Raw genomic sequence first — 27,256 nt, forward strand, 5'->3', positions numbered from 1 at the left:
TACTAGAACAAGCTAGGGAACTTCAGTTGGTGTAAAAAATGATGGACACCTCATGGCTTGGGGTAAAGGGAAAAAGTAAAAAGAACAGAAAATGGAGCCTGAAATCACCAGGCACTGAACTTCCTGACTTCAGCTGAGTCAGCTCTGTGGGCTGCACCCAAGACTACAATCTCAATAAATCCTCCATCAGCTAGCGTGGTCACTCGAGAGACAGCCTACTTTCCCTCTATTGAAAGTATATGTGGAACAGGTGCTTACAAGCTCTTTGCTGCGTGAATTAACTAAAAGGAAAGACAAAACGCCTGGATATCCAGCTTCCATTTGTTGTTTAATTTTGCTGGAGGAGTCCTTGACAAAGGACTGAACCTCGTAGGCCACAGAGGGATTTTTCGTGAGACATCCCCACCCCTCAAGTGGGAATAACTTACTTCAGCAGGAATTCTCGTGGAAACCACATTGTTCTCTTTAAGTGATGTTGGTAAAAACTTTTCCAGACTTCTGAAGAATGAGAACTGAGATGCTGAGCAGCTGGGACACGCCTGTAAAGTTAATGCTCCTTTAACCTTTTTGTACTCCCTCCCAATGGATGAAGATGAATTGAAGGGCGCTCTAATTTTAGCATCATGTCGACAAAAATCTTTTTTTTTTTTTTTTTGCCAGTCCTGGGGTTGACCTCAGGGCCTGTGCACTGTTCTTGGACACTTTTTGCTCATGGTCACCGTTCTGCCACTTGAACCACAGCACCACTTCCAGCTTTTCCTTGGTTCTAGGGAATCGAACCCAGGGCGTCATGCATGCTAGGCAAGCACACTACCACTAAGCCATGCTCCAGGCCCCTCACACAAAAATATTTTCCCACCATATTTCTATATTATCCTTCTTTCTTATCTGCTTTACTTCTTTTTTATTAAAACTTTCATGGAGTTACAATTCAACATGCCAGTTCATGAGTCCTATGCATCTTGGTCAATATCAACCCTTGCATCATTCTCTGCCATCTCTCTTCTTGTCTGGCCTGAATTCTCCTACTGGACACAAGGCCCAAGGGTCAATAAAGCTGTCTGTGAAGGTAGATACTAAAACCAACAGAAAGATTGGTTCATTTATTTCATTAACCTCTCTTCTTTTATGCTACTACTGAGGCTTGAACTCAAGGCCTTGCCATTTTTGCTTGTTTTTTTTTTTTAGCTTGAAGCTGGTCCTCTACCACTTGACCCAAACTCCATACCTGGCTGATTCATTGGAAAAAAAGAGTCATGTACTTTTCTTCCCAAGCTGGCTTTGAAGTATAATCTGCAGGTCTCGGCCTCACGAGTGGCTAGGATTACAGTGTGAGCCACTAATACCTGGCAATGAACTCTTTTAAACCGTCTGAAAACACCAGGAAAATGGCAAAGCAATGGGCCAAACTTGAAGGTACTTGCCTGGTGAGAAGTCACTCTTGGATAATCATGCAATTGCATGATTAAAGGAAAATATAACTATTTAAAAAAACAAACAAACAAAACAGAAGCAGAACAGCAGTGAGAGAGCCCTGACTTTCTCATTATACTAAGCTGGGTGTGGAACCTCAATCCTGACCTCAGAGTTCTAAGATGTAAGTTAACGTAAGTATTTTCCTCTTAACTTCATTGTAAAGAGCAAGCTAGTCAATACGTGCAAGCTGGTTTTTTCATTCTTGCTTATTGATACTAATTACTAAACAATTTTATTTTGGCTTATTGTCATCAAAATATTTCTTCTGTCAACGTGATATTCCTGCAAGGAATCAAACTTGAGTTCTCTTAAAATAGAATGAGAAGTCTGGGGGGTGTAGCTCAATGATAAAGAGCCTGTCTGTATGCAGAAGCTCTGGGTTTGAGCCCCAGCACAGAAAAAGAAACAAAAAAAAAATGCGTGAATAAAAAGAATTGCAGGCAGTGGGAGAAATAGAATGAAATAGTCTTTTAGAGTCTTGGAAACCTGGTGTGTTTTTCAAATAACTTCAGAAGAGTAAGTTATAATTTACAAGAAGATTAATTATACTGTAGCTTAAACCTCACACCTTGTGTTAAATAAAAATTTCTTTGCTTATAAAGCAATCTGGACTTTTGTCACAAGGTGGTGGTATTGCTTTATAGTTCACAGGCGAACTCACTTCATTCTTCTGTTCTTTTTTTTTTTTTTTTTTTTTTGCCAGTCCTGGGCTTGAGTTTAGGGCCTGAGCGCTGTCCTTGGGCTTTCTCAAGGATAGACCTCTACCACGTGAGCCTCAGCATCACTTCTGGCTTTTTTCTATGTATGTGGTACCTAGGAATTGAACCCGGGTCTTCGTGTATACTAGGCAAGCACTCTACTGCTAGGCCACACTCCTGGCCCTCAGATTAATTGTTTCATTAGTCATGGGGCCCTGAGTTCAAGCCCCAGGACTGGCAAAAAATTAATGATACCCTTACTAAAGTATATGGAAAGAAAATAGAAGAGAGAAATTATATGTAATAAAATAACGTGTATTTCAAAACTTCATTGAGTATAGAAAATTTTTATGTTATTTAGATTTTTATAGCCACTAATAATGAATCATTTTAGATTCAGAGAATAAAGACAATATTCATCTGAAAATTACCGTCATTGTTCAATAGTGCAATTTATTATTATTTTTATTTTCTGGAGCTTGAACTCGAGCCTTGGGTGCTGTCCTTTAGCTTTTCCCCACCCAGGACTGGCACTCTTAACACTTGAGCCATGCCTCCACTTCTTTTTTCTGTTTAATTGAATATACTAATCTCATTTTCATACCAGGCTGGCTTTGAATCACAATCCTCAGATCTCAGCCTCCAAAGTAGCTAGGTCAAAAATGTAATTATTTCACATGCACATTCAATCACCCTATATGCACCCCGCCAAATGCAGACCAAGTTTGTGTGTGTTTGCAGTGTGTCAAATGGCAGATGAAGTTGTTTTGTGCAAAGATAAGTCTTTTCTGGTAAAGCTTGCAACAGAACAAAGTACAATCCTTTTTTAATACACAGTGTAATTTGCATTTCTGACCATTCAGGATTATATTTAAATGGTGCAAAGAGTGCCTCCAAAGAAAGAGATTTTGAGATATTTTTGAGCCCTCAATTTCTCAAGAATTCGAGAATATCTAGCTCCCGACCACTGAAAGTCAGGCATATGCCCAGTAAGGTGACAAACTTCAGCCACCACCTCCCAAGGCTTCCCAACAGATGCCCTTTCCCCAGTCAATCTGGTTTATTCAGTGTCATTGCAAAAAATGCCAGTAGGTGGCAGTACACATCAAGGTATGAAGCCATGGAGCCCTGTAGAGATTCAAGGTTAAAACTGGGGACTTAACCAGAAGGAAAATCTGAGCTGAATCTCAAGATCACTTGTAACGTTGATTCAGATCGCTACAAAAAAGGGGAGTCAAGCCCAGTTCCACCACTAAAAATGGCACATGCAGAAGCTTTATTTTTCAGCATCTTTACATCTGTCTTGTCTTTTCTTTTTGTGCCCATCCTAGGGCTTGAACTCAAGACCTGGCACCTAGGCGGGTGCTCTAACGCTTGAGCCACTGCTACCCTTCCAACTTTTTCTGTGTGTGTGATAAATTAGAGATAAGAGTCTTACAGAAAATTCTGCCTAGGCTGGCTTTGAATCACAGTTCTCAGATCTCAGCCATCTGGGTAGCTACGATTATAGGCAGGAGGCCCTGGTACCTGGCTTTTTCTATTTATTTTTTTTAAAGACCTGTCCCTTTACTACAAGATTTCCAGGCAGAAATGTCTGCTCAACTATCCGCTTTCTTCAAGTTAGGAAAGGAAAAAATAAAGCTAATGTCAGCTAAAGAATTAGGACTTCCATGAATGGTTAAGAGCAATCTAACCCTTCTGTTGGAAGTAAATTCATAGAAAGGAAGTCCGGGAATATGTGACAAGAAAAAGCATCTGAATTACTCTTCAAGATAGACAAGCTAGGCTAGAAACATGGATATGGGGATTGAGGTTCAAAAACCAGTCGGAGCAGAAAAGGGCACGAGACTTTTTTTTGTCTTCTAATTAACCACCCAAAAGTCACAAATGGGGGTGTAGCTCAAGTGGTAGCCTCGAGTGAAAAAGCCAAGCAGATGTACATTAAGACTAAAGCAGATGGATGGACATTAAGACTGCCAACCTAGTAAGAAGCCTCTGAACTGATGCCATTCTCTCACTTTCTGTCACCTTTCTGTCACTTCTGTCACTTTGTCAGTGGCCTTTGGAAGACAAAATACCCTTAGTACAGCAGTGCTATTCAGTTGGGCAGAAAACGAGTAGCCATTAGCAATGATGTAAACAACAAAACACGAAGAGAGGGAGTGGGTGATGACAAACACAGATGGCAAAGGGACAGAATTATTTTCTCTCTCTGGATCCTCACAAAATTTGGGCTTGTGTCTTGCATATCTTGTTTTATGTCACAGAAGTAGAAAGCTGGTCTTTCTGTAAATAAAACATTTGCCCTGGAACACCAAAATAGCCAGGATGCAAGAAAGATAAGAGAAAGAAAGGATTTGCATTGAACAGCTTCCACCTGCAATAGCTGCTTTTGTTCAACAGGACATGTTGGTACATGCCCATAATCCCAGAGCTGAGGCAGCTGAGGCTAGGGGGCGGGGAGGAGAGGGGAAGTTGCCTGTTGTTTAGGTCAGCTGCAGCTACTTTTATCCCAAAGAGGAAGAATGGCTTTTATCACAAAGAGGAAGAAAAGGGGGGGAATGAAAAAGGGAAAGAAGGAAGGGAGGAAGGAGGGAGGGAGAGAAAGGGAGGGGAAGAAAGAGAGGAGGGAAAAGAAGAAAGGAGAGCAAGAAAAGCATTGTTTACATTTCAATCAACGTGCCCTCGCCACCCCCCCCCCCCCATGCCCAATGGGACTGGTGAAGAACTCTGTCCCCTTGAGAGCAGAAAATTCAGTGAAGGGAATGAGGGTGGACACATGGAGGTAGGAATCAAAGCAAAGGCGTCCGATTCATCAGCTCTTCCAAAATCTTTTTACTGCCCTTCTATCTACTATTCTCTGTCAGGTCACAGTCTATCCTGAGACCAGGTGACCAGGTGTGGAATTGGGGCTGATAAGTTGTCTGGAGGCAGCTGATTCAACTTTCCCTAAGTTAGGTAAAGGGCTGAGTCTTCTCAACCAGCAGAGCATCAAAGGAAAGGTTAAAACAACAGCAGCAAAGCAGTTCTCACTTCCTGTAAACATCACACACGAGTGCACGTCACATACCTTGTCAAGCAAGAAACATAAAGTCTGTTGTCTCACTCTCACACCATTAGTATTTTTATCATCCATTTATAATTTGTTACCAAAATGGACCTTTAAAACTTGATCTAACAGAAACATTATATGATCTTATTTCATTTGACCACAGAACATCGCCTTTGAGATAGGAGTTGTGATTCCTGTCTTATCAGTAGCAAATTCAGATCTAAAGAGGTTAAGGGACTAGAATGAGTGCAATCAATATATGGCAGAATACGAATTAAAATTGGACACTTGAGCAGGAAAGTCTATGAAGCTGTTGCTCTTTTTTTTTTCTTTTTTTGCCAGTCCTGGGGCTTGAACTCAGGGCCTGAGTACTGTCCTTGGGCTTTCTCAAGGTTAGAGCCCTACCATTTGAGACACAGGACCTCTTCAGGCTTTTTCTGAGTATGTGGTACTGAGGAATCGAACCCAGGGCTTCGTCCATGTTGGCTAGCACTCTACCACTATTCCACACTCTCAGCCCTCTCGTACATTTCTACCGCGTTTTTTTTTTTCCTTTTTTATAAAAAGTTAGACACATAGCTAATTTCTTTTTTTTGCCAGTCCTGGGCTTGAGCTCAGGGCCTGAGTGCTGTTGTTGGTCTTTCTCAAGACTAGAACTCTACCACTTGAGCCATAGCACCATGTCTGGCTTTTTTCTATGTAGGTGGTACCGAGGAATCAAACCCGGGTCTTTGTGCATGGTAGGTAAGCACTCTACCACCAGGCCAAACTCCTGGTCCCTAATTTCCTTTTCTAAGAAATAATTTTATTGTTATTATTGAGGTGTTGTACAGAAGGAACTGTCATTTCATAAGTCAGGTAATTTCTTTAGACAAAAGAGTGTTCTAACAGGGAGTGTTGGCTGCGCAGAGGGAGTTATTTCCTTTCTGGACCACAACTGGGTTCTGCCTTGGGAATCTGTAGAATTCAGTAGCTCAAGAGCTCTGCTGAATATTTTAGGTGTGACATTTAGGCAAATTACTTCTTTCTATACTCAAGCTTTCTTTCTATACTCAAGTTTTGCCATTTATAGAGTGAAGGCTAGAATATCTAATATTGGGGGAGGGGGTGCGCGCACGCGCATAAGCATGCAACCACACATACGCGCACAAATTAAACAGTATAAATAAAGTGCCACATACAGCACAAAAATAAATGCTCAACAAATTGTGAATTTTCAGTTATTGATATGGAGTGGCCTTATACAATACAGGGAAAAGTTAACACCATCTTTCTTGAACAACAGTCTGAGCTAAGCATGGTAGTGCACGTAAGGAACATGGAGGAGAATGGAAAAGGAATAGGCCAGACTTGATCCTCAACAGGCGAGGACTGTTTATTGAGGAACAGCGAGGGGCACAGACCTTCCCTCTGGGTTGGAGGTTGTGCTGGAGACTGGATTTGGGGGTAGGCTTATATAGGGCTCAACAAGGAAACAAAAATAAAATAAAGTAAAATAAATGGGTTACGGTCTCCTGGGGGCCCAGGGTGGTGTCTTTGGTCAGGCCCATAATGGGATGCTCCACCTTGGGTGTGGGGGCCATTGTCCCCTGGGAACCAAGGTTGCCTGCAGACAAGCATGTGAGCATGCATCTGGTGCTTTGCTTGCCCTTGGAGAATGAGACAGAACTCAATCCTTCATATTCATCTTTAGATACATAAAATGATTGGGCCTACAGGGAAGAGGCAGATGCGTCAGTCCATGCCTGTAATCCCAGTACTTGGAGGGAAAGGAAGGGTGATTTACTTGGAGGCTAGCCTTGGCTACATGACAACAATGTCTAAATACTCCTACTACTCCTTCTCCTACTAAATACTTCTAAATAGGGCTCAAATGATAATGATAGTGTCTCCCTACATGAGATTATGGCAGGAGCTTTGTCTACTGTCAGAAAACCTGTCCTATCTTTCCATCCCAGTGACTTCCAGTTGTGTCACATTGCACAGCAGAGATGTATGTGTGTGTGTGTGTGTGTGTGTACTGGCAGGTTGGGCATCTCATGCTGGCTGGTGCATTTTCTGCAGACTCTCAGCAGGTACATGTGTAGCTATTTCTAAAAATTAAAACTTTCTTGCAAGACATAATCTTTCAGTTGCACTTAGGTAGTAGAACTTTACAAAATAAAAAGTTTAAAAAGAGGAATGTTCAGTGATAATTTCTATGTATGCTTTGTACCATTCTGTCATTCAAAAATATTTATACTTACGTCCCTACTGGCTCATAGTACTTTATTGTTTTCATATGACATTTTATTTCTTGACTCATTTATTTCTTTTTGGTGACACTGGGATTTGAACTCCAGACCTGGTAGTTGGCACCTGAGTCACCCCTCCAGGGCCCCCTTTTGCTTTATTTTTCTGATGGAGCATTATACTTTGTTCTGCCTGGGCCGTCCTAGGAATTTCCTACTCATGCTGCCATGTAGCTGGCATGGCAGGTGGGTGCCACCATGCCCAGCTCTATGTTGTAATGGGATCTTGAGAACTTCCCCCTGCTCCCAGGGATCTCCAACTTCAGTCCTCTCGATCTGTGCCTCCCAGTGTGCAACCAGCTTTGTACTTGTGTTTTGATAAAGAATCTCAAGGGCTTGGAGTACAAGCCTGCATTGCAAACTTGAAGCCAGAATGGCACATTCTGCCCGCTTGCATAATGTAAGCAGATGCCAACAAGTCAAAGCTACAATGCCTGTCTAGAGAAGAGCAACGCACTTCGGTGGGAAACCAGGATCCGAGGTCTGTCTGGCAAGTGGGCCAGACCTCTGTATTGAGGACACAGTAAGCTGAGTGGTGTGGTTGGGACATGCGTGTGCCCTGTAGTGACATATGAATAGTTGACTGCTCACTATTTCGGCTGATTCTAATTTTTATTCTCCGCAACTTACGTCTAGAAACTACAAGAAGAGCGCAGGATTGATTCCACCGCGGTAAAGCCGTGCACCTGGCCCGCCCCATGCCGTGTTGATATTTTCCTCCTTTGCCACGCCCCCGCCACGCCCCCCGCCACGCCGCAGCCTTGGCCACGCCCCCAGAGGGAGTTACTGCGGCAGGACTCGCCGAGCCCCTCCGCTTACCCACAGGGATTCCCTCTCCAGCCAATCACATCAGAGCCTCCAGACTGCCCTGAACAAATATGGCGGCGGAGGCCTCAGTGAGGGCACACTGATCTGAACTGAACTCCCGAGAACTGAGCCTTACAGCGGAGACCGTGGTGGTGGTGGTGGCGGCGCGGTCGGGATCATGGAGGAGGGCAGCAGCTCCGGGAGCGGCAGCAGCGACGGCGGCAGTAGCGGGCCTGGCGGGACGCAGCAGCGGGAGCTGGAGCGCATGGCTGAAGTCCTGGTGACCGGGGAGCAGCTGCGGTAAGGCGAGGGGCGTAGCTCCGGTGGGTTCACGTTGGCACTGCCAGCCGGTGCCCGCTGCAGCCCTGCGCGCACGCGCATGGAGGCTCCGGACTCGAGTGCCCCGCGCGGCTCCCACACACCGTGGCCGGCGCCCGTGGACGGGGATCGGCGCTGCGCTCGCGCCTGGAGGAGGCAGCCGGGGAGGACACGCAGTGGGCGCGGGGCTGCGGGGAGCGGGGGCGCACGGAACGGGGGCGCACGGAACGGGGACGCGCGTTATGCCCTGGGCTAAGGGGAGCCCGAGCGCCCTGCGCCTCCGAGTGCCCCGCGACCCGCCGTGTCCCCTGTGCGCCCCCCGTGTCCCCTGTGCGCCCCCCGTGCCCCCTGTGCGCCCCCCGTGCCCCCCGTGCGCCCCCCGTGTCCTCCGTGCGCCCCCTGCGCCCTCGGCACCACCCACCCCGCGCTCTTCCCACGTCCCCGGCGCCGCCTGGCCTCCCGGCCGTCACCTCTCCCCTCTTTCCAGAGAGCCCCGGGGTGGCGGGCGGGGGGAGGTCAGCGCCCCGATCGTCTGCAAATTCGGTGGTCCTCCTGGCTGGCCGGTCCCGCTTCACTCTCCCGAGACGCCGCTGTTTTCCGTCTGTAAGCAGCAGGAGGAGGGTCACATCGCCTCCTTGGAAGGATTGTGGTGTGGGCTAGCCCTCCCCCCCAACCCCCGAGAACCTGTCTGCCCCCTCCGTGAACATCTCGACAGTTCCCCCTGGGGTCCGCAAGGCGGCGTGGGGCTCCTTGTCGCGCACGCCGTCGCGGGGTCTCGCGGGCCGCGCACTGGGGCTGTGGACCCCGTGGGTCACCCTCGGGCTGTGAAGCCCTGCGGGGCCTCCTGACCCAGGAACAGCCCCACGCCTTTGCCCTCCCTCCATGTGCCTTTTTCTTGGGTGTGTACTTAACCACTGGACGTAAGATCAGACCAGATCCCATGGTGTGTTCCAGTCAGTTTGCCTGGAAAACAAAGCAAAGCAAAGCAAACCAACCAACCAACAAAACGCCCCAGCTTTGCAGCGTTGTTGGCACAGCCAGCAGGCAGGTGCCTGGCTCTGGCTCCCCCCAACCCCCATCCCGCGAAGGCCGTGCTCCCCAGTTCCTTCCTTGTTGTCTTGAGTTTCCCAGTCCGTTTTGGTTTCTAGATGGCTGTGTTCAGGGCCCCATGAAAGATCCTTGAAGGTTTGCACACTTAGTTCTAGGGACAGCAAGTCGGAATTGATCCCAGCTTAATGTTATGAAAGACATTCCTAGATGAGTTTTGTTTTTGTTTTTCAAATATGTGGTCAGAATTAAAGGGGATAAAAGTTTTTCATTCTTAGAAACATTTTCTAATTTAAAAATTGAAGTAAAGCTTTTCTAGAAGGAAAAAGCTAATCTAATCTGAAAACTTTTTTTTTTTTTTGGTGTGATTTAATGTCTTTACCTGGGGATGGAGTTCCTTCCTTTTTATTTCTTCTGCAAATACTCCATTGTGTGAAGAGTCTCTTGGAGATGCTCTTTCTGAAGTGCTCCTTCTCAAATCCCCAGCTCTCTTTCCAAGCACTTTGGTGCTCTGTGGTAGTTTTCAGGCCATAGTCAGGAGTTAGTAAAAATATATGTATATATTTTTTAAGATGGAAGGGTCTTTCACTCTCAGGAGTTGGAGTGGGCCTTGGATTTCTGCTCTGCCCGGGTAATAAGGTATCCACATGAAGTTTGAAGGAGGATTGTAAAGCAGAATGAATTTTGATTTTCCTTCTAGCTTAACCCTTGTAGAGCCCTGGGCAAGTTTTTAAATTTGTGGAGTTATGATGAAGATTGGGTAGTAAGCACTCTATCCATTTTATCTCTTGTAGCTGTGACCTTAGACAAATCACTTCCCTGAGCCTTTGTTTCCTCCTCAGTACAATGGCAATGAAGTTGAAAGTATTTCCTGCTAAGTGGTGAGATTTCATCCCAGGTCTTCCTGTATTAGTGAGCAATCTCCAAGTGGTAGCTGAAATCAATCATTACTATTAGATTCTCTTCATCCCACATGTGACTTCCAGCCACCAAACCTGGCAGGGACGTTCAAGAGATTACTCACAGCACTTAATATGGATCCAGGCTGCCTGGTTTTGTGTCCCTTGCTCGGTTCTGTCACTTTGAGTCTGTCTTCTTCGCCTGTCTTGCCTCAGTTTCTTCTCTGAAGAAAGGGGATTGTGATGACATATCTCTTTCAGGAGTTTGGGGGGTATGAAGAGACATGTTACCCATGAAAGCCAGAAGAAGGCAGGTACTAGTGCCTCACACCTGTAATCGAAGCTGCTCAGGAGGCCAACCACTGAAAAACCCAGAAGTGGTGTTAATGTTCACGAGCAATAGCTTTGAGTAAAGGAAGCTCAGTGACAGCCCTGAGGTTCTGGATCTGATTCAAGCTGCAGGATGGGTACACACACTTACAAATTCTGAGTCAATGTTACCAACTGTGTTTTATTTGGGAAAATGCTAACCTTTGGTTTTGTTGTTTTTTTTTTTTTCTTTGCCAGTCCTGGGCTTGAGCTCAGGGTCTAAGCACTGTCTTTGGGCTTTCCTCAAGGCTAGCATTCTACCCTGAGCCACTGCACCACTTCTGGCTTTTTCTTTCTTTCTTTCTTTCTTTTTTTTCATCTTTCAATCTTTTATTTCAATGCAATTATCTGGGGAAGACTTTAGATTTTGTTGAAAGCAGCCACGTCCATGGACTGCACATAGTCCTCAAAAGCAGTGTTCTGTTCCTCCAGCATGTCTGTTCCTACTTTATCATCTTCCGCTACACACTGTATTTGAAGCTTCTTAATTCCATATCCCATTGGAACCAGTTTAGAGGACCCCCAGACTAAGCCATCTGCTTGAATGCTTCAGACACACTCCTCCAATTTTGCCATATCTGTCTCATCATCCCAGGGTTTCACGTCTAGTAAGATGGAAGACTTGGCAACAAGTGCAGGTTTTTTGGCTTTCTTTGACTCATACTGTGCAAGACGTTCTTCCCGAAGCTTCTTTGCTTCTTCACTTTCCTCCTCCTCATCAGACCCAAAGAGATCAATGTCATCTTCATCTTTACTCTCCACAGCTCCGTTTCCAGTATGGCAGGGCCATACTTGCCCAAAGATTTCTTCACTCCAGGCAGGCTGCCCTTTTCCTTTTCATAGGATTTGATGTGATTATACCAACGTAGGGCATGACATAAGTTGGCAGGCGGCGGGCCAGAGACTGCCTCAAAAACTGCCACATCTGCTTGCGAGGGCACATACCCCTCGATGTAACTCTTGTCCATCATTGAGCACCTGGAAGCTCGCTGGACTCTTGAGATCTCCGAAATCCATGGCCGCGGTTGTGTCTGGGAGCTGGGTAGCAGCGAAGAGAAAGAGCGAGACAAGCCCACGCCTCGCGTTAAGGCAGAGGGAAAAAAAAAAGGACTTCTGGCTTTTTCTATGTATGTGGTACCTGTCGGGGTCCTTTGTCCCTGGTCCCTCTCTAATAGTAGGGGGAATGGGGAAAAACACACCCGGACCAGGCCAAGCAGCAAGAGGAAGGGGCCCACTGTCCTCCAGCACTCAGCCTTCTTACCCCAGAGCACCAACAGAGACGTCTTCATCAAGGCAGGAAGATCTCTCTCTGTCTCTCCCTAAATCCCTCCTCCTTATATTGGGTGAGGGAGCCTATCAGTATACGAGATGGACAGGACAAAGAGATCCACGTATATTATCCCTACTACAAGCCTCAGCAGAAAGTTATTAGACATGGCGTTACTCGGCCCCCAATAGTACCGAGGAATCAAACCAGGGTCTTTGTGCATGCTAGGCAGGCACTCTTACCACTAGGCCAAACTCCTGAGCTTTTTTCTAATCATTTTACCTCGGGTTAGTCCACCAAATACTCAGTATTTGAATGAGGATTATATGCCATTCAATAGACTTCTGTTAGTATAAGGAAATACCATCTTTAGAATTTAAGTGGCCATGTACCTGGTCTAATAGATGGAGAGGTGGAACCTCTGGCTAGCTTGTTATTGGTGTCGCCATGTAGTCTTGTGTCCTCAGCTGCCCTTTTACAATATGGTTTTGGACACTTAGTGATGGGCCACCTGCTTCTTGCTTGCCTCATACCCACCTACATGCCTCTGTTTTCTCTTGACTGGCCTTGCTTTCTGGGTCATCAGTGATGAGGTGAGGGAAACCAAATACTGGGGTGACATTTCAAAGCTGGCTTCATTCAGATTTGTCTCCTTGTTCTTTGCTTGATAACTGTCCTCCCTCCTTCAGCAAGCTCCCACACAGCCTTTAGCTCCCTTCCCTGCAGAGTGCGAATCCTCCCTGCCCACAGACGATGTGTAGTGTTGGACCAAATGGGGTTACCACATGGGAAAGAACTTTGTTAGCTAAATCAAGAAGAGTGTTGTTATGATTATCATAGGCTCCAGATGTGAAACGGGAGCCAGAGTGCCCAGTGCCAACACATCTCTGCAGTTTGTTTACATGAGAACAAGCATCACAATGTCTTGTTGCTTTTTCATGCCTTTTAGACTTCATGGCCTTTTCCTGATTCTCTCCTGCCTTTCTTTTGTCATAAAATGTCTCACAACCCTGTCTAACGTATTTCTGTAGTTTTGTATCTTAAGAATGATTTGGGGGACAACCGGGGTGAGAGTGTGGCCTAGTGGTAGAGTGCTTGCCTAGCATGCAGAAAGCCTTGAGTTTGATTCCTTGGTACCATATACCCAGAAAAGGCCAGATTTAGTGCTATGGTTCAAGTGGTAGAGCACTAGCCTTCAAGGGTAGTGCCCAGGCCTGAGTTCAAGACCTAGGACTGGTTTTAAAAAAAGAAAAAAGAAAAGGAATTCAGAAAGCCAGGTGCTGGTGGCATATGCCTGTAATCCTAGCTGTGATCTGAGGATTGCCATTAAAGCCAGCCTAGACAGGAAAATCTGTGAGACTCATCTCTAGTTAACCATTAGAAAACCAGAAGTGGAGCTGTGGCTCAGAGTGGTAGAGTGCCTGCCTTGAATAGCATAACAGTGCCCAAGCCCTAAGTTCAAGCCCCATAACCACCACCACCACCAACAGAAAAGAAAGGCTTAGTTGTGAGTATGATGGTGCATGTCTGTAATCTTGGCACAAAGCTGGCAGAGTCGGGAGGATCTCAAGTTAGAGGCTAGCCCAGATAAGATTACTTAGATCCTGTCACACAAATGAAATAGAAGGAGAGGTTGGGAGGAGGGGAGAGTAGTAGAATGCTTGCCCACTCTGCTGGAAGCCCTGGGTTCAATTCTCAGTACCAAAAAGAAAAAAAAATGCATCTGGATAACCCCATTCATCCCTCAAGATGGCTAGTTAGCTAAATACACATGTGTGTGCATGTGTGCGTGCTTGTGTGTGTGTGTGTGTGTGTTTGTGTGTATGCATGCATGCATGTGTATGAACACATGGGGCTAATACTCAAGGCCTAGGCACTATGCCTTAGCTTTTGTGTTTGAGGCAGGCACTGTACCATTTGAGCCATAGCTCTATTAGCTCTATATCCAATTCACAATAACAACCTCTCTCCCCTCACCAAAGAAAGAGGAGGAGGAGTCAGGGGAAGGGGAAGAGGAAAATAATCACAAATAGATTATTCCATAGCAACACTCAAGTCATCCTGGGCATATGTAAGACAATACTGTACTGCATGTGGGTTGTTTGAGATAGGCAGGGTCTCACTGTTGCCCAGGCTGGCCTCTGACTCCCAGTCTTCCCATATCAGCCACTCACATACCAAGGTTACAGGTGTGCATCACTAGTCCCAGCTCCAATGTTGCTATTTAAGTGTTGCCTCCTGCTCATGTGAAAATCAGTAAACTCCCAAATAAGGTAAATAAATCTCCAAAGAAGGTAAGGGCGAAGGAAGACCCTTCTCCCCTGTTCTTTCCAGTATTTATTTGAATCAAGAGCTTATTCTAAAATCTTAGCCGTTCAGTAGAACTTTTCCATGATGGTAATGATCGGGAGAAGACAAGCCACAAACGTCTCTCTCAACTCTCACACATTTCTGTCTTCCTCCAGTGTCTACCAGATCTGAGGCCCTTCATTCAGCTTGGGAGCATATGTCAGTGACTGTGTTTGTGAATTATTAGGTGGTCGGGGGCCAGAGTGGAGATTGACAGTGGGGAGTAGAGATTGGGCTCTGGGGGCTGCCAAGGCTTATGCAAGCAGCTGTTCTCTATGGCAAAGCCAACAGAAGCCTTGAGGCCTGTGGCTGGATGGGGAATGCCTACAGAGCCCTCACACACTCAGGCCTGTACCCTGTCACCTTCCTGTATCTTCTTAAACACTTGAAAGATGGGATAGGGAGGTGAGATGGAGCCTGGGCACACCCCTGCACTGCGGTGAGATATCCTTTTGTATCTCTGGTTTTTGCATAACAGCTGTTGCCAGGGTGTGGCTAGCGGGGACACAAGCCAGGGCTGCAGCCTAGGGAAGCGCATGGCAGCTGGGGAAGAGGAGGTGGGTCCCAGCTTGTAGCAGCTGCGAAAGGCTTATGTCTCTCTAACCCTAACCTTCAGGCTGCTCCTCATGGTTTTGTAGATTGTTTGTTTTGTTTTGTTGTTGTTTTAATGGGGTTTGAACTCGGAGCATCACACTTGCTAGACAGCCTCTACCACTTGAGCCAGTCCTTTTGCTTTGCTTTTGTTATTTTTCAGGTAGGATCTTGTGGGGTTTTTGTCATGGTTTTGTTTATAGCATGGCCAGCCTGAACCTCAGTTGTCTTCCTCAAGCCCCATTCATAGCTGGGAACACACATGGGTAACACCATGCCTGCTTGTTTGCTTGAGATGGGGTCTTGTTGTCTTACATCCCACTCCCCCCACCCCCGCCACTGGTCTGAAACTGTGATTCTTCTAATCCTCACCCTCCCAGTAACTGGGATTATAAATGTCAGTCACCATGCCTGGCTGTCTGTTCTTTGAAAAAAGATCTTGCTCCGTAGCCCAGGTCTGCCTCCATGATATTCAGGCATGGTATACATGCTTTCTTGTAGGTTTTGAGAGACAAGGTTAAAGATAATAAGCCATATCGAGATAGTAACTGAAAGTGTATACTTTCACAGGTTGTGTACACATGGATGCCTAAACAGCCAAGTTCTGTATTAAATAAGAATGTTAGCAGAGCTGGGCTCCAGTGATTTAGGTCTATAATCCTAGCTAATCTGGAGGCTGAGATCAGAGAATCAAAGCCAGCTTATGCAGGAAAGTCTGTGAGACTCATATCTCCAATTAACCACCAGCCTTGAGCTGAAGAGCTCAGGAACAGTGCCCAGGTCCACAGTTCAAATAATAACTATTTGACAATATTATTTGTCATGACTGACAAATAATAATAATAATAATATTAATAAATTCCTTTTATCTCCATTTTAAAATGGAGAGAACCAAGGCAGGCCCACATGGGATGAGAGGGGGAGTAAATATAGCACTTGGATCGAATCCATTCTCTCAGAATTCTATCCAGTTGTAGAGATTACAAGTAGGAGTACACTGTGCAGGGGACTTTCGTGCCTGTTCATTCAAATGGACCCTACACACAGAGTGGCTTAACCATTGGAGATAATGCAACAATTCATTTCAGGTGAATGTTGGTGGGAATTCAAGGTCCCTTTCTCCTCCATGTACTTGATGCATCTGATCTCCTTCTCTGGCATTAGCATTGTCCTCATCCATCCTCAACCAAGATATCTCCTAGAGTCATCCCCTGACCTCTGTCACCAAACCAGGCTGAAGGGAGGGGCTACTGCTGTCAGCCAGCTATGGAAGTTGAGCTTTGATCTTCTGGGACCATCTTAGCTGACCTCTAAAAGACTGGGGCAGAGCTGTGGCTTGTGGTGGTTGCCTTATCTGTATTCCCCTGGCCGCATTTGATGAGCCAAGTTCCTCCAGAGGTTGAATCCCTCTAGAAATGGCTCAAGCCATCCACACATGGATTCGTCTCACCCACACACAGCAGCTGCTGCATGATGAGAAGCAAGTCAGTGGCCGCTGGCTGGGGCCATGATCCAGATGTGGTACACATAGATCACTTGGGCTCAGAGAGAAAGGGAGGTGGGGAGGCAGGAGAGAGGGAGGGAGCGAGGGAGTGGAATATAGGGGATGATTTTTTTTTTTTTAAACTAGGGCCTGAACTCAGCCTTTTGCTCTCTTGCCATTCCCCCCCCCCCCCCACAACTGCCTCTCTCCCACTTGAGCCACACCTCTACTTCTCTACTTCTGCCTTTTTTCTTTTCTGGATAATCAGTGGTTTGCTTTAGTCTCCCTCCATTCTCTAATCTCAGCCTCCTGAGTAGCTAGGATTACAGTTGTGAGCCTCTGGCACCCTATGATTGAAATCAATGTAAGGAGAAATAACACTGGTACAAAAAAAAAAAAAAAAAGGAAGCCCCAGGAACTATGCAGGCTGGGCAAGATCAGGAGACACTGCAATCCATTCTGAACTTTACTGCTTTCAACTTCCAGAGCCTCATGTTCTCCCAGCTCCCCTTCTTCTCCCCACAACCAGACCCTGATGTTCAGATTTGCTCCATAATAGCAGTCAAGCAAAGCTTGGTGTGGCAAACGGCTCAAATTCAAGTTGTAAAGAATGATTTCTGCAGAACTTGAATTTTGATGTCTTTCCAAGAAACACCTCCACCCAGAAAAGAACTCCAGCCAAAGTCTTCTGTAAGTCATCTCTGTGTAAGCAGAGCTGCATAAGGAGTAATTAGTGCGCAATTGGTCTGGCAGGGTCCCAGACTCTGCATTTACTTAGATAAGCTGAGAAAAGGGCTTTTTAGATCACACATTTTGTCCATTTCTCCCGAAGTAGAAACTGATTATCACAGGGCCATGCCTTTTTTCTTTCTTTCTTTTTGTCAGTTCTGAGACTTGAACTCTTGAACTCTGGTGCTGTCCCTGAGCTCTTCAGCTGAAGGCTACTGCCCTACCTCTTGGGCCACAGTGCCACTTCCAGTTTTCTGGTAGTTAATTGGAGTCTCGTGGACTTTTTAGTGCCTGGGCTGGCTTTGAACCACGATCCTTATATCTCAGCCTCCTGAGTAGCTAGGATTAGAGGTGTGAGCCACCATGCCCAGCCATGCTTGGGTTTTTGTTGTTGTTTTTTAAACTCTCCTGTTAAGATTTAACCTTATACCTATAAGTGCACAGGGTTTCCTTCACTTTGTGTTAGTAACTGTAGCCTTGATTTTGTACTGTCTTATAAGCAAAACTAATAGGAATAAAAGCCAATTAATATAGATCATACAGGATGGATGTAGCCTTTTATTATATTTTTAATGAGTGGGATACATTCAGAGGCAGCAAACTTTTTTACTCGAGTCCTGACAAGGGATTGTAATAAAAAAAAAAAAGATTTTTATTTTGTTTATGTTGCCCGAGAGAGGCTCAGCCAGGAATTGGTAGCTCATATCTATAATCTCACCTATTCAGAAGGCTGAGATCTAATGATCACAGTTTTAAGCTAGCCTGGGCAAAAAAAAAAAATCTGTGAGACCTTTATCTCCAATTAACTGGAATTAAAAAGTGCTCCATTGGTAGAGCACTAGTCTTGAGTGGGAAAACTAAGGAGCATATGGGGAGAGGGGTGGGGAGAGCTGGAGGAAAGGGGGAAGGGAGTGGGGATAGTATGAAGAGAGAGAGAGAAGCACACAGGAAATTTAAGTATTGGAACTGACACATTTGTCTGCAGGTTCAGCACTTGCTAGTGCCCCAGTGGGACTTTAAAACTGGAAGAGTCTGATACCTCGGACTTTCTTATCATTTGTTGTTGCTTCTTTCTAAGTGTAGGTGTAACTGCCTTGGGCCAGGAATGCCCTAGAAACCGCCATGGCACTGGGATTGATTGAGCCATTGTGTCGATCTTGGGACAAAATAATTTGATGATTTGCATCTGGGGTAATGATTTTGCTACCAGATAACCTTTTTTTCCCCTTAAAGGGAACACAATGAAGAAAAGGAAGCTGGTATGGCTTTTTGCCAGCAGTTCTGAAAGAATGCTTTGGGGAATGAGTGAGACCTGTGCGAAGATGGGGGATTATTTAGACATTTTCAGATCTCTTTTGTCTGTATTCCAGCTACAGTTAAAGATTTCCTGTTGGAAGTATAGACATGAGCTATCAGCCCCCTGTTTGAGTTTTTTCTTTTTAAGCGCATCTACCTATAATAAGATATGGCCATTTATTTTTACAGAGAAAATACTATTATTAGCCGTGTGCTGGTAGCTCACCCCTGTAATCTTCCATACTCAGGAGATTGAGATCTGAGAATCACTGTTCAAAGCCAGTGTGATAAGAAGGTTTGTTCAGGAGACTCTTATCTCCAATTAACTATCAAAAGAGCCAGACAAAGAGCTGTGGCTCAAGTGATAGAATACCAGCCTTGAGCAAAAAGGCTCCAGGGATAATGCCCAAGCCTTGAGTTCAAACCCCAGGACTAGCATTAAAAACACTCTTATTATTACAGCACACCAAGAACTAGGTGAGATGTCTGAAATCTTGAGAATTGAGTCTTCACTGTATTTATAGTACTTACTTTAAACTACACATGAACCTATTCAGAGTGTTGTACTTTGGTTAAGGCTGAGAAATGCATTTAATTACTTAAGGCTACATAGTTAAGAATGAAGACTTATTAGTATCAGGCCACATTTTTTTTTTATAAAAACTCTTTTCTTATCTGAGTGGCATGAAACATTGTAGAAATGTTGTGACAAAATGAGAATGTTTGGAGGTGTGCCTGCCTGTTTTTTGTGCTATAGGGCCTCACATTTTGCATTTAGGATTCAGTTAGAATTATGTACTCTTGCCCATGTGGTCCTCAGCCTTGAACCACAATCCTTTTATCTCTGCCTCCTCTAGTAGCTTGATCCATAGGCACACATCACACCACTCACTTGTCCTTGAAATAGGGTCTTGTTAACTTTTGCCTAGACTGGGCTTGAACTACCATCTTCCTGTCCATGCCTTCTGAGCAGGTACTTCTCTGTCTCCTCTTCTGGAAAAGATAAAGTATTGGAATGTGTAGTCAACTTTAACTGCACAGTGAGATTCTGTCTCCAAGTAATAATAATAATAGACATGTTAGTGCTTCCTTTGTGCTTCCTTTGTAAAAATGGATAAGTCAATAATTTTATCAGTGAACTTTTCACACCGTGCCTGGAGATTTGGTAGAAAATAGGCCTGTAAGTTAGATGTTGATTTTAGGATTTGAAGAATACAGAACTCAAATGATCTGGGAATTTGAGTCAAGACAGAAAAACACATAAAGATCTTGGAAGCTCTAGAGAGGTATTTGGGTGTAATTGTAGAGTTTTCAAGTGTCTCAAAAGGATTACACTGGGAGAAGATAACAAGTGTTTCAAGGTGGAGTGGGGAGATATGCAATCTTGTGGTGATTTTTGCATAAAATGGATGAGATTGATTCTGAGCTCTGCTACTGACTAGGCCAAATTCAAGTTCTGTTTCTTTTTCTATCAAATGGGAAACATAAAGAGGACATTTGGAACTATGTCCACGCAAAAGTTTTAGCACATTGGAAATATTTACTGCTATTAATAGTGGTAAACAGGACAACATAATTGAGTTCACATTCAGAAAGCATTTTCCTTATTGTGAAATGAAGGTGTACAAATGTTTTTTTCCTGGTGTTAAAATATGAATTAAAAAAATTTAGTCCAGGCTAGCTTTGAACTTTCCATCTTGCCCTCGCGCCTTCTTACTGTTGGAATTACATATGGGTGCAGCTCCATGTTCAGCCTGAAAATATGAACTTGAGAAGGGGACTTGAGATAGAGTCTTGCTAGAAGCCCAGGTTGGCCTTGAATTATGTCTCTTTTTGCCTCTGCCTCTCAGTGGTAGGATTACAGGTATACACTACTGTACCCAGCTTTAACAAGAACTTTTACATAATGGGTGACAATCTTAGATGATATATGAAAACCATGTATGCCACAGAGAAACTAAATAGATGGCTGGTGGCCATTTGTGTTCCACTGCTTTGTTTTTGAAAATGAAGTTTTATTGGACTATAGCTATAGTAGATGTTAAAGTTGTAGGTTTAGGTCACATTTAAACATTTTTTTTCCTCCTTAGCCTGGAATACAGTGCTTTCTTCATTTTGTCAATATTTTAAGCAGCTGCTTGTTTTGTTGGAAATTTCCAGACTTTCACATGTCACTATACAAGAAATCACTTTAGAAACTTAAATGATGTTGCTAGATTGCGATTTGATTAGACTCCAGTCTTTCTGCTTCTGTTTTTTTGGTTACTTTATTTGCATAAATTATACAATCATGGTGATTTCCCATATATGCATATAATATGTGTGGAACAAATTCACTGCTTTTATTTACTCTTCTTTAATTTCTCTCCCTCCCCTCCACCCCTTCTTTCCTTCTTTTTAATTTTAGTAGGTTCTCTCATGTTTGTTTCATGTCCATACATAATGTATTTCAATCATAGTTACATAGTCACCCTCTCTTTTTCTCCTTCCTACCCTTCCCTGGTTCTCCATCTAACAGTCTACCTCTTATTACTGACCTAGAAAGCATACATGCATTCATTCCTTCATACATTTAATGGTACTTACAGAGATTAATGCCTTAAATCTGCACAAGAATCTATAGATATTACATTGGGAATGAAGAACCTCAATTAAATAAAGTATCTGTTGTTCAAGATGAGTATTCTGGCATTGGCAGTGGACATGGCTTTTGCTTTTTAAAATCTCTAGCTTTTTGTAGGGCTAAGAATCAAATACAGAACCTTGTACACATTAGGGTATGCGAGGGCCTTGTGCTGAGATACCTTAGTAAACCTTTTCTGTTTCTATTCATCATCATGAATGTGTTCTAACAAACCATCATTTCTGTTCCCTGAGTCACTGTGTAGCTCAGGCCCAGGGTAGTGGTAGCCTTGAGCTGAAGAGTTCAGAGTCAGCGCCCATGCCAAGTTCAAGCCCCAAGACTCCCCCCCCCCCAAAAAAAAAATCCAAAGAAAAACATTTTAAACAAAGAAAATACATTTAAGCCAGGTGCCAGCTCACACTTGTTCTCCTAGCTACTCTGAAGGCTGAGATCTGAGGATCCAAGCTCCACCCAGACTATAAAATCTTGGAGATTTTTATCTCCAATTAACCACCAAATTGTTCAGCCAGAAGGTCCAGGGCTAGCTAGCTATGTGGCAGGTGACAACCTTGTGTGACAACTTCTATACTATGTGGGGACTCAGGATGCAGCAGGAGCCTTAGATGGACGGGGAGAGGACTAACAGAGACTTCCTGAAGAGGTGGCAGCTGAGCAGTGGGTAAGGGGTTTGCCAGTACCACGGCGGGGAAGGGATGGGCTGCTCAGGCAAGTGAGAACTAGTACAAAGACTTGCAAGCACGATGTATCAGGCTCAGAATAGCCCAGTGAGTTCTGTGGCCCAGTGGTCTTCCAGTGTTTTTGCTCGCCCATCCCTAAATGTCAACATATTTCTCCTCATTATGAGCATATTAACAGTTCAATGTGTGTAGTATTGTTCTGATATATTATGTACTCATAAAAATGTACACAATGACAAGAAAATAAAAACCCTGTAAAAGATGAGATAACTTAGTTGAATGTTTTTTCTGGTGGTTGGTCCTAGGCTTACACTGAGATTTGAATTCAGGGCCCCACACTTGTTAGATATATGCTATATGTCTAAGCTGTGCTTCTAGCCTCTCCCCGCCCTCTCCTCCCCGCTTTTTTTTTTGTCTGAGTCTATACCTGAACTGTGATCCTCCTGTTGTTTACTTCCTGCTATAGCTTGGACAAGCATATGTCACCATTCTGTTGAGATGAAAGTCTCAGATTTTTTTTTCTTGGTCCTAGAAATCCTAGAACTATAGTCTTTCTAATCTTAGCCCCCAATTTCCATCATACCCAGCTATCTGCTGCAAAGGGGGTTAGTGAACTTTTTTGCCCTGGCTGTCCTCAAACCATGAGACTCCCAATCTCAGCCTCCTGAGCATAGATTCCTCCTTTTTTAAAGGTCTCTCTTTTCTCCCTAGGATAGGGGCTAGATGTGTCTGCCTCACAGCTGCATCTCCCTGACTTATACTGTATCTGGTAGCACATGAGTATTTGTTGGATTAAGTTAATTTTCAGTGCTGCTATACTGCAGGCCTCAAGTGATGAGTTGGTACCACCAAATTTTCCAGGCTTCACTGCAGTAAGACTTGCATTGGCTTCCCTAGGGCTTGCTCCTAGCAGAACACCAGAGCTCTGAGTTCCATCTGTAACTCTTACTATTTATTTTAGGGGAGTCATAGTCCACATGTAATTTTCTCAGTGTCTCCTGAGCACATTCTTGTTTTTCAGCAGGGCCAGAAATCTTTCTGTGTTCTGTATGGCACTTGTGGCCAGTGATGAATAAAAGGGACATTGTGCCACACTTGGCAGAGAGGCAGGACCTCTCAAAATGGTAAATAGCCCTTGTTGAATCAGGAGGAGAGAACGAGGCTATTCTTTCTCCCACTGTGGCTCTTCTTGATAATGATAATGACATCAAAAGCATATTTTTCTGTTTGACTTTTGAGCCCAGGGCTCTGTGCTGGCGTAGCAACAAGGACCAGCTTTCTCACATGGCAACCAAGAAAACATAGGGTCGGTGGCAGCCTTCCAGGTACTGAATCCAAGCAGACTGGCAGGCAGAGCATGAGGATGGCTCTTTTTAAAAATGCAATTAACCTTGTGTTATAAATTGATCCGAGGCCTTGAGGGTATACACAGGGCACAGATTTCACCACCAAATGTCAGAGAAACTTGGTGATGTCCTTTTTTTCATCTTTTCCCATGGTAATTATTTTCTCATGCATATTCCTCATGGTAATATTCTATCTTCAGTTAATCAGCCTATAAATATTTATTGCAAGTTTATGAGAAGTGGTTTTGAGTGTATTGAACAAGGTATCAAGAAATAAATGACATGATTTTTGACCTCTGGGAGATGATGCTTGTGACTTTTTTTCTTCTATTGAGGAAGATGACTTTTTAAAATTTTTTGTATCATATATTAGTTTTACAAGGAGCGATTTCATTGTGACATTTCCACACAATGATCACAATCAACCTCACCTCCTCAAATCACTTTCCTTTGCCCTCTGAAAAAACCAATTTCAGCTAGTTTAAATTTTCATATACACAAATGTACTATTTCAATCAATCAAGATAGCTTTTTTTTTTGTCCATTATGGGGCTTCAAGCTTCTTTGTTTTGGTGGGTCATGGGGCTGCAACTCGGCCTGGGCACTGTGCCTGAGCTCTTCAGCTCAAGGCTGTTGTCCTGCCCCTGGGCCCAGGCTCTGTCCCTGAGCTCTTCAGGTTAAGGCTAAGGCTCTACCCTTGAGCCAAGCCCCACTTCCTGTTTTCTGGAAGTTATTTGGAGATAAAAAGTCTCAGATCCTTTAGTGCCTGGGCTGCCTTTGAACCTTGATCCTCAGGTCTCAGCCTCCTGAGTGGTTAGGGTTACAGGTGTAAGCCACCGAGCCCAGCTTTTTTTCTTTTTTTTATTAGAAAAATGTCCCTCAGTTGATGAGTGGATCAACAAGATGTGGTATTTGTACACAATGGAATTCTATGCGGCTGTCAGAAAGAATGACATCGCCCCATTGGTTAGGAAATGGAAAGACTTAGAAAAAAACATATTAAGTGAAGTAAGCCAGACTCAAAGGAACATAGGCTCAATGGTTTCCCTCATTTGTCATAATCAGTAGAAACCTTGGGCTCTCCTAGCAGAGATTTGCAATAGAGCAAAACCTAGATACATAGGCCATATAGTATGACGCTAAATGAAAGGACCTCTAGGATATAGAAACAAAAGCCATATAATGAGTGATTGTTGTCCTTAATGTACTATGTTATCTCTCATCGCTTTTGCTGACCCTTGGTTATCTCATATTGTTACAGTATCTCACTTTGTTATCTAATATATTGGCTATATTTGTATTTGGTTATTTGAAATTGGATAGGGAAGGGGGGAAAACAAGATGAGGGGTGGGAGTGGGGGGGGGAGGGAAATGGGGACCAAGACATGAGAAAGGGTATCAATGTATGTGAATTAATGCACCTTCTATCTGGCAAATATAATGTAACCCTTCTATTAATTACAATAAAAAATATATGAAAAAAAAAGAGAGTAAGAAACCTTGAATTGTTAGGGGCCAACTGACTGAAACATGTATTAGTATAATGTGAAATGCATTTGGTCAATGTTTTCTATTTCTCATATATCCCAAACACTTACTATTTTGTAAACAATGAGAGTGTTGATGGTTATTTATGATCCAACTGAATTTATTATGCTAATGCAGTGACTTAATGTCAGACTGGTACAGCTTTTGGATGAGATTGGTTATTAAGCAAAAATTCAGCAGATCTTTGAATATATGGGATTTTCATAGTTTATTTATTCTAGAAACGAATGGAATATATTCTAAAGTAAAGATAGTCGCAGGGTAAGCAGGAAAAAGAAGTAATTACATAGACAGTGTAACATTTGATCTTACCCACTGGCTCCTGATTTCATCATGGAAAGCTCCACAGGCTGAGTTTGATTTGGGTGAGAGCTTCCTTGTGCTTCATAGGCAATGATAAATATTGTTTCGAGAAGGTTTAGGGAACAGTTTATGTACTCATTACAACCAATACCAGAAAATCTGGTGATGGAAAAACTAGAAAAGATGTTTCTTTCTTATGAAGAAGAATTTTAGAAATCATCCTAACAATCAATAAAAGATTGGAAAATGTAGTTATTCCCTGAACAGGAACTTATTTAGTTTATTTTGCTTGTCCTCTTGTACATGGCAATGGATTACATTCATACCTTTGTTTCTGTATTATTATGCTAAAGTTCTTTGATTTGTTGTTTTTGTTTGTTCAGGTATTGAACCCCAAACTTTGCATTTGCATGACTAATGCTGTGCCACAAGCTATATTACAAGTCCAATTATTTATTTTGCTTTGTATGCCAGTTTATTATTGCTTTCATGTTAACACCTCTTATCCTGGGCTCGTTCTACTTGTGCTCTGCAATTCTCACCTTAAAATAAAGAAATTGAAGATAGGCACTGGTGCCTTACAACCGAAATACTAGCTACTCAGAAGGCTGATATCTGAGAGTTGCAGTTCAAAGCCAGCCTGGGCAGGAACGTCCATGAGACTCTTATCTCTAGTTAGTCACCAAAAGAAAGTCAGAAGTGGGGATTGTGGCTCAAGTGGGAGAATGCTAGCCTTTAAGCAAAAAATGTTAGGCAACCAGGAACTAAGGAACAAGTTAACTTCTCAGAATCCTTCCAGGCTGTAACTGATGTATATCAGAGTCAGCAAGAAACAGACACCCAAGCTAAATAGATGCTAAGACTTCATTTTAAAGCCATGACAGCTTAGTAATAATTCTCAGAGCACAAGTACTATTGCCTGTCTAGTGTGTGGAATGAGAGTTTACTGTGTTGGTTTTGCTTCCCAGTATGTTACATATAATACAACAAATATGACAGGTGCTGAGCCAGGCACCAGTGCTTGTAAGCCTAGTTGCTCAGGAGGTTGAAATCTGAGAATGGTGATTTCAATCGAGCCGGGGCTGGAAAGTTTGAGAAACTCTTATCACCAACTAACCAAGTAAAAAGCCAGAACTGGATTGTAGCTCAAATGGTAGGGTGCTAGCCCTGAGCAAAAGGAGCTCAGAGACAGCACCTACGCTCTGAGTTCAAGTCCCAGGAAAGGCTCTCCCTTTCCTCTCAATTCTGGAAGTAGGTACCAGTGGCCCATGCTATAATCCTAGCTGCTCAGGAGGCTGAGATCTGAGAATCATGGTTCAAAGCCAATCATAGCAGGAAAGTTCATCAGATTCTTCTCTCCAATTTAACTAGCAAGAAGCCTGACTGGAGGGGTAGCTCAAGTGGTAGAGTACCAGCCTTGTGTGAAAAACCCAATTAAGAGCACAAAGCTGTGAGTTAAAGCCCCAGTACCATGGGAAATAGATAGATAGATAGATAGATAGATAGATAGATAGATAGATAGATAGTTTGGACCAAATCATGGAAAGGCTCTCTAGAATCTTAGTCATTTCCCAGGGTTCCCCTTTCAGCCTCAGTTGTTTAGTTAATAGAGTGTTTTAGCTCTTGCCAAGTATCATGACAGTTCAGAAGACAGCTGTCAGCAGAATGTGGCCAAGAGCCAAGGAGGTCTTTCTTTACCTAGCTATCTTTAGAAGATACTGTCTTTGGCTTAAAGAAGGGTGTAGTTTAAACGTGGCCACAGGTGTTTGGAGCCATGCTGGGCATTCATGGGGTTCTAAATAAAGATTGGTAAGTTTTCAGATTCTTTATATAATCACCAGAAGGAATGAATACCAGCCTGTCCACCATTGCTAAGTAGGGAATTATAGAGAAAATGGGTTATTTGACGTGCTTATAAAATGATGCAGAACCCACGAGAGACCTAAAGATGTTTCCCATCCTAGATACAGCTATTGATGCGACCAATTCTAACCATACAGAGTATTCATTTTTTTTCTTTTCTTTTCTTTTTTCCCCTCTATACTCAGACTCCACACTCTTGCTAG

At 43.8% G+C, this 27,256-nt stretch overlaps 1 protein-coding gene, 1 long non-coding RNA gene and 1 pseudogene across 4 annotated transcripts in view; 1 reads left to right on the forward strand and 2 right to left on the reverse strand.

Annotated features, from left to right (window-relative positions):
- The first annotated feature begins 8,455 nt into the window (after window positions 1–8,455).
- Window positions 8,456–27,256, forward strand: part of Deptor (DEP domain containing MTOR interacting protein) — a 103,712-nt gene continuing 84,911 nt past the window's right edge. For all 3 annotated transcript variants that reach the window (XM_090339323.1, XM_090339324.1, XM_090339322.1), the window contains exon 1: window positions 8,456–8,624. In XM_090339323.1, coding sequence (XP_090195449.1) covers window positions 8,503–8,624 — 122 coding nt within the window. In that variant the 5' untranslated portion in view covers window positions 8,456–8,502. The remainder of the gene's footprint in view (window positions 8,625–27,256) is intronic.
- Window positions 8,551–9,542, reverse strand: LOC150059185 (uncharacterized). The gene is made up of 3 exons (XR_016536697.1): window positions 9,327–9,542; window positions 9,113–9,243; window positions 8,551–8,789 (listed from the first exon to the last, which is right to left on the reverse strand). It is a non-coding gene; the product is annotated as an uncharacterized LOC150059185 (long non-coding RNA).
- LOC150059186 (elongation factor 1-beta pseudogene) lies at window positions 11,280–11,974 on the reverse strand (annotated as a pseudogene).

This window comes from Megascapheus bottae, chromosome 9 (genome assembly GCF_031878675.1).
Source record: "Megascapheus bottae isolate mThoBot1 chromosome 9, mThoBot2.hap1, whole genome shotgun sequence".
Classification (NCBI taxonomy): domain Eukaryota; kingdom Metazoa; phylum Chordata; class Mammalia; order Rodentia; family Geomyidae; genus Megascapheus; species Megascapheus bottae.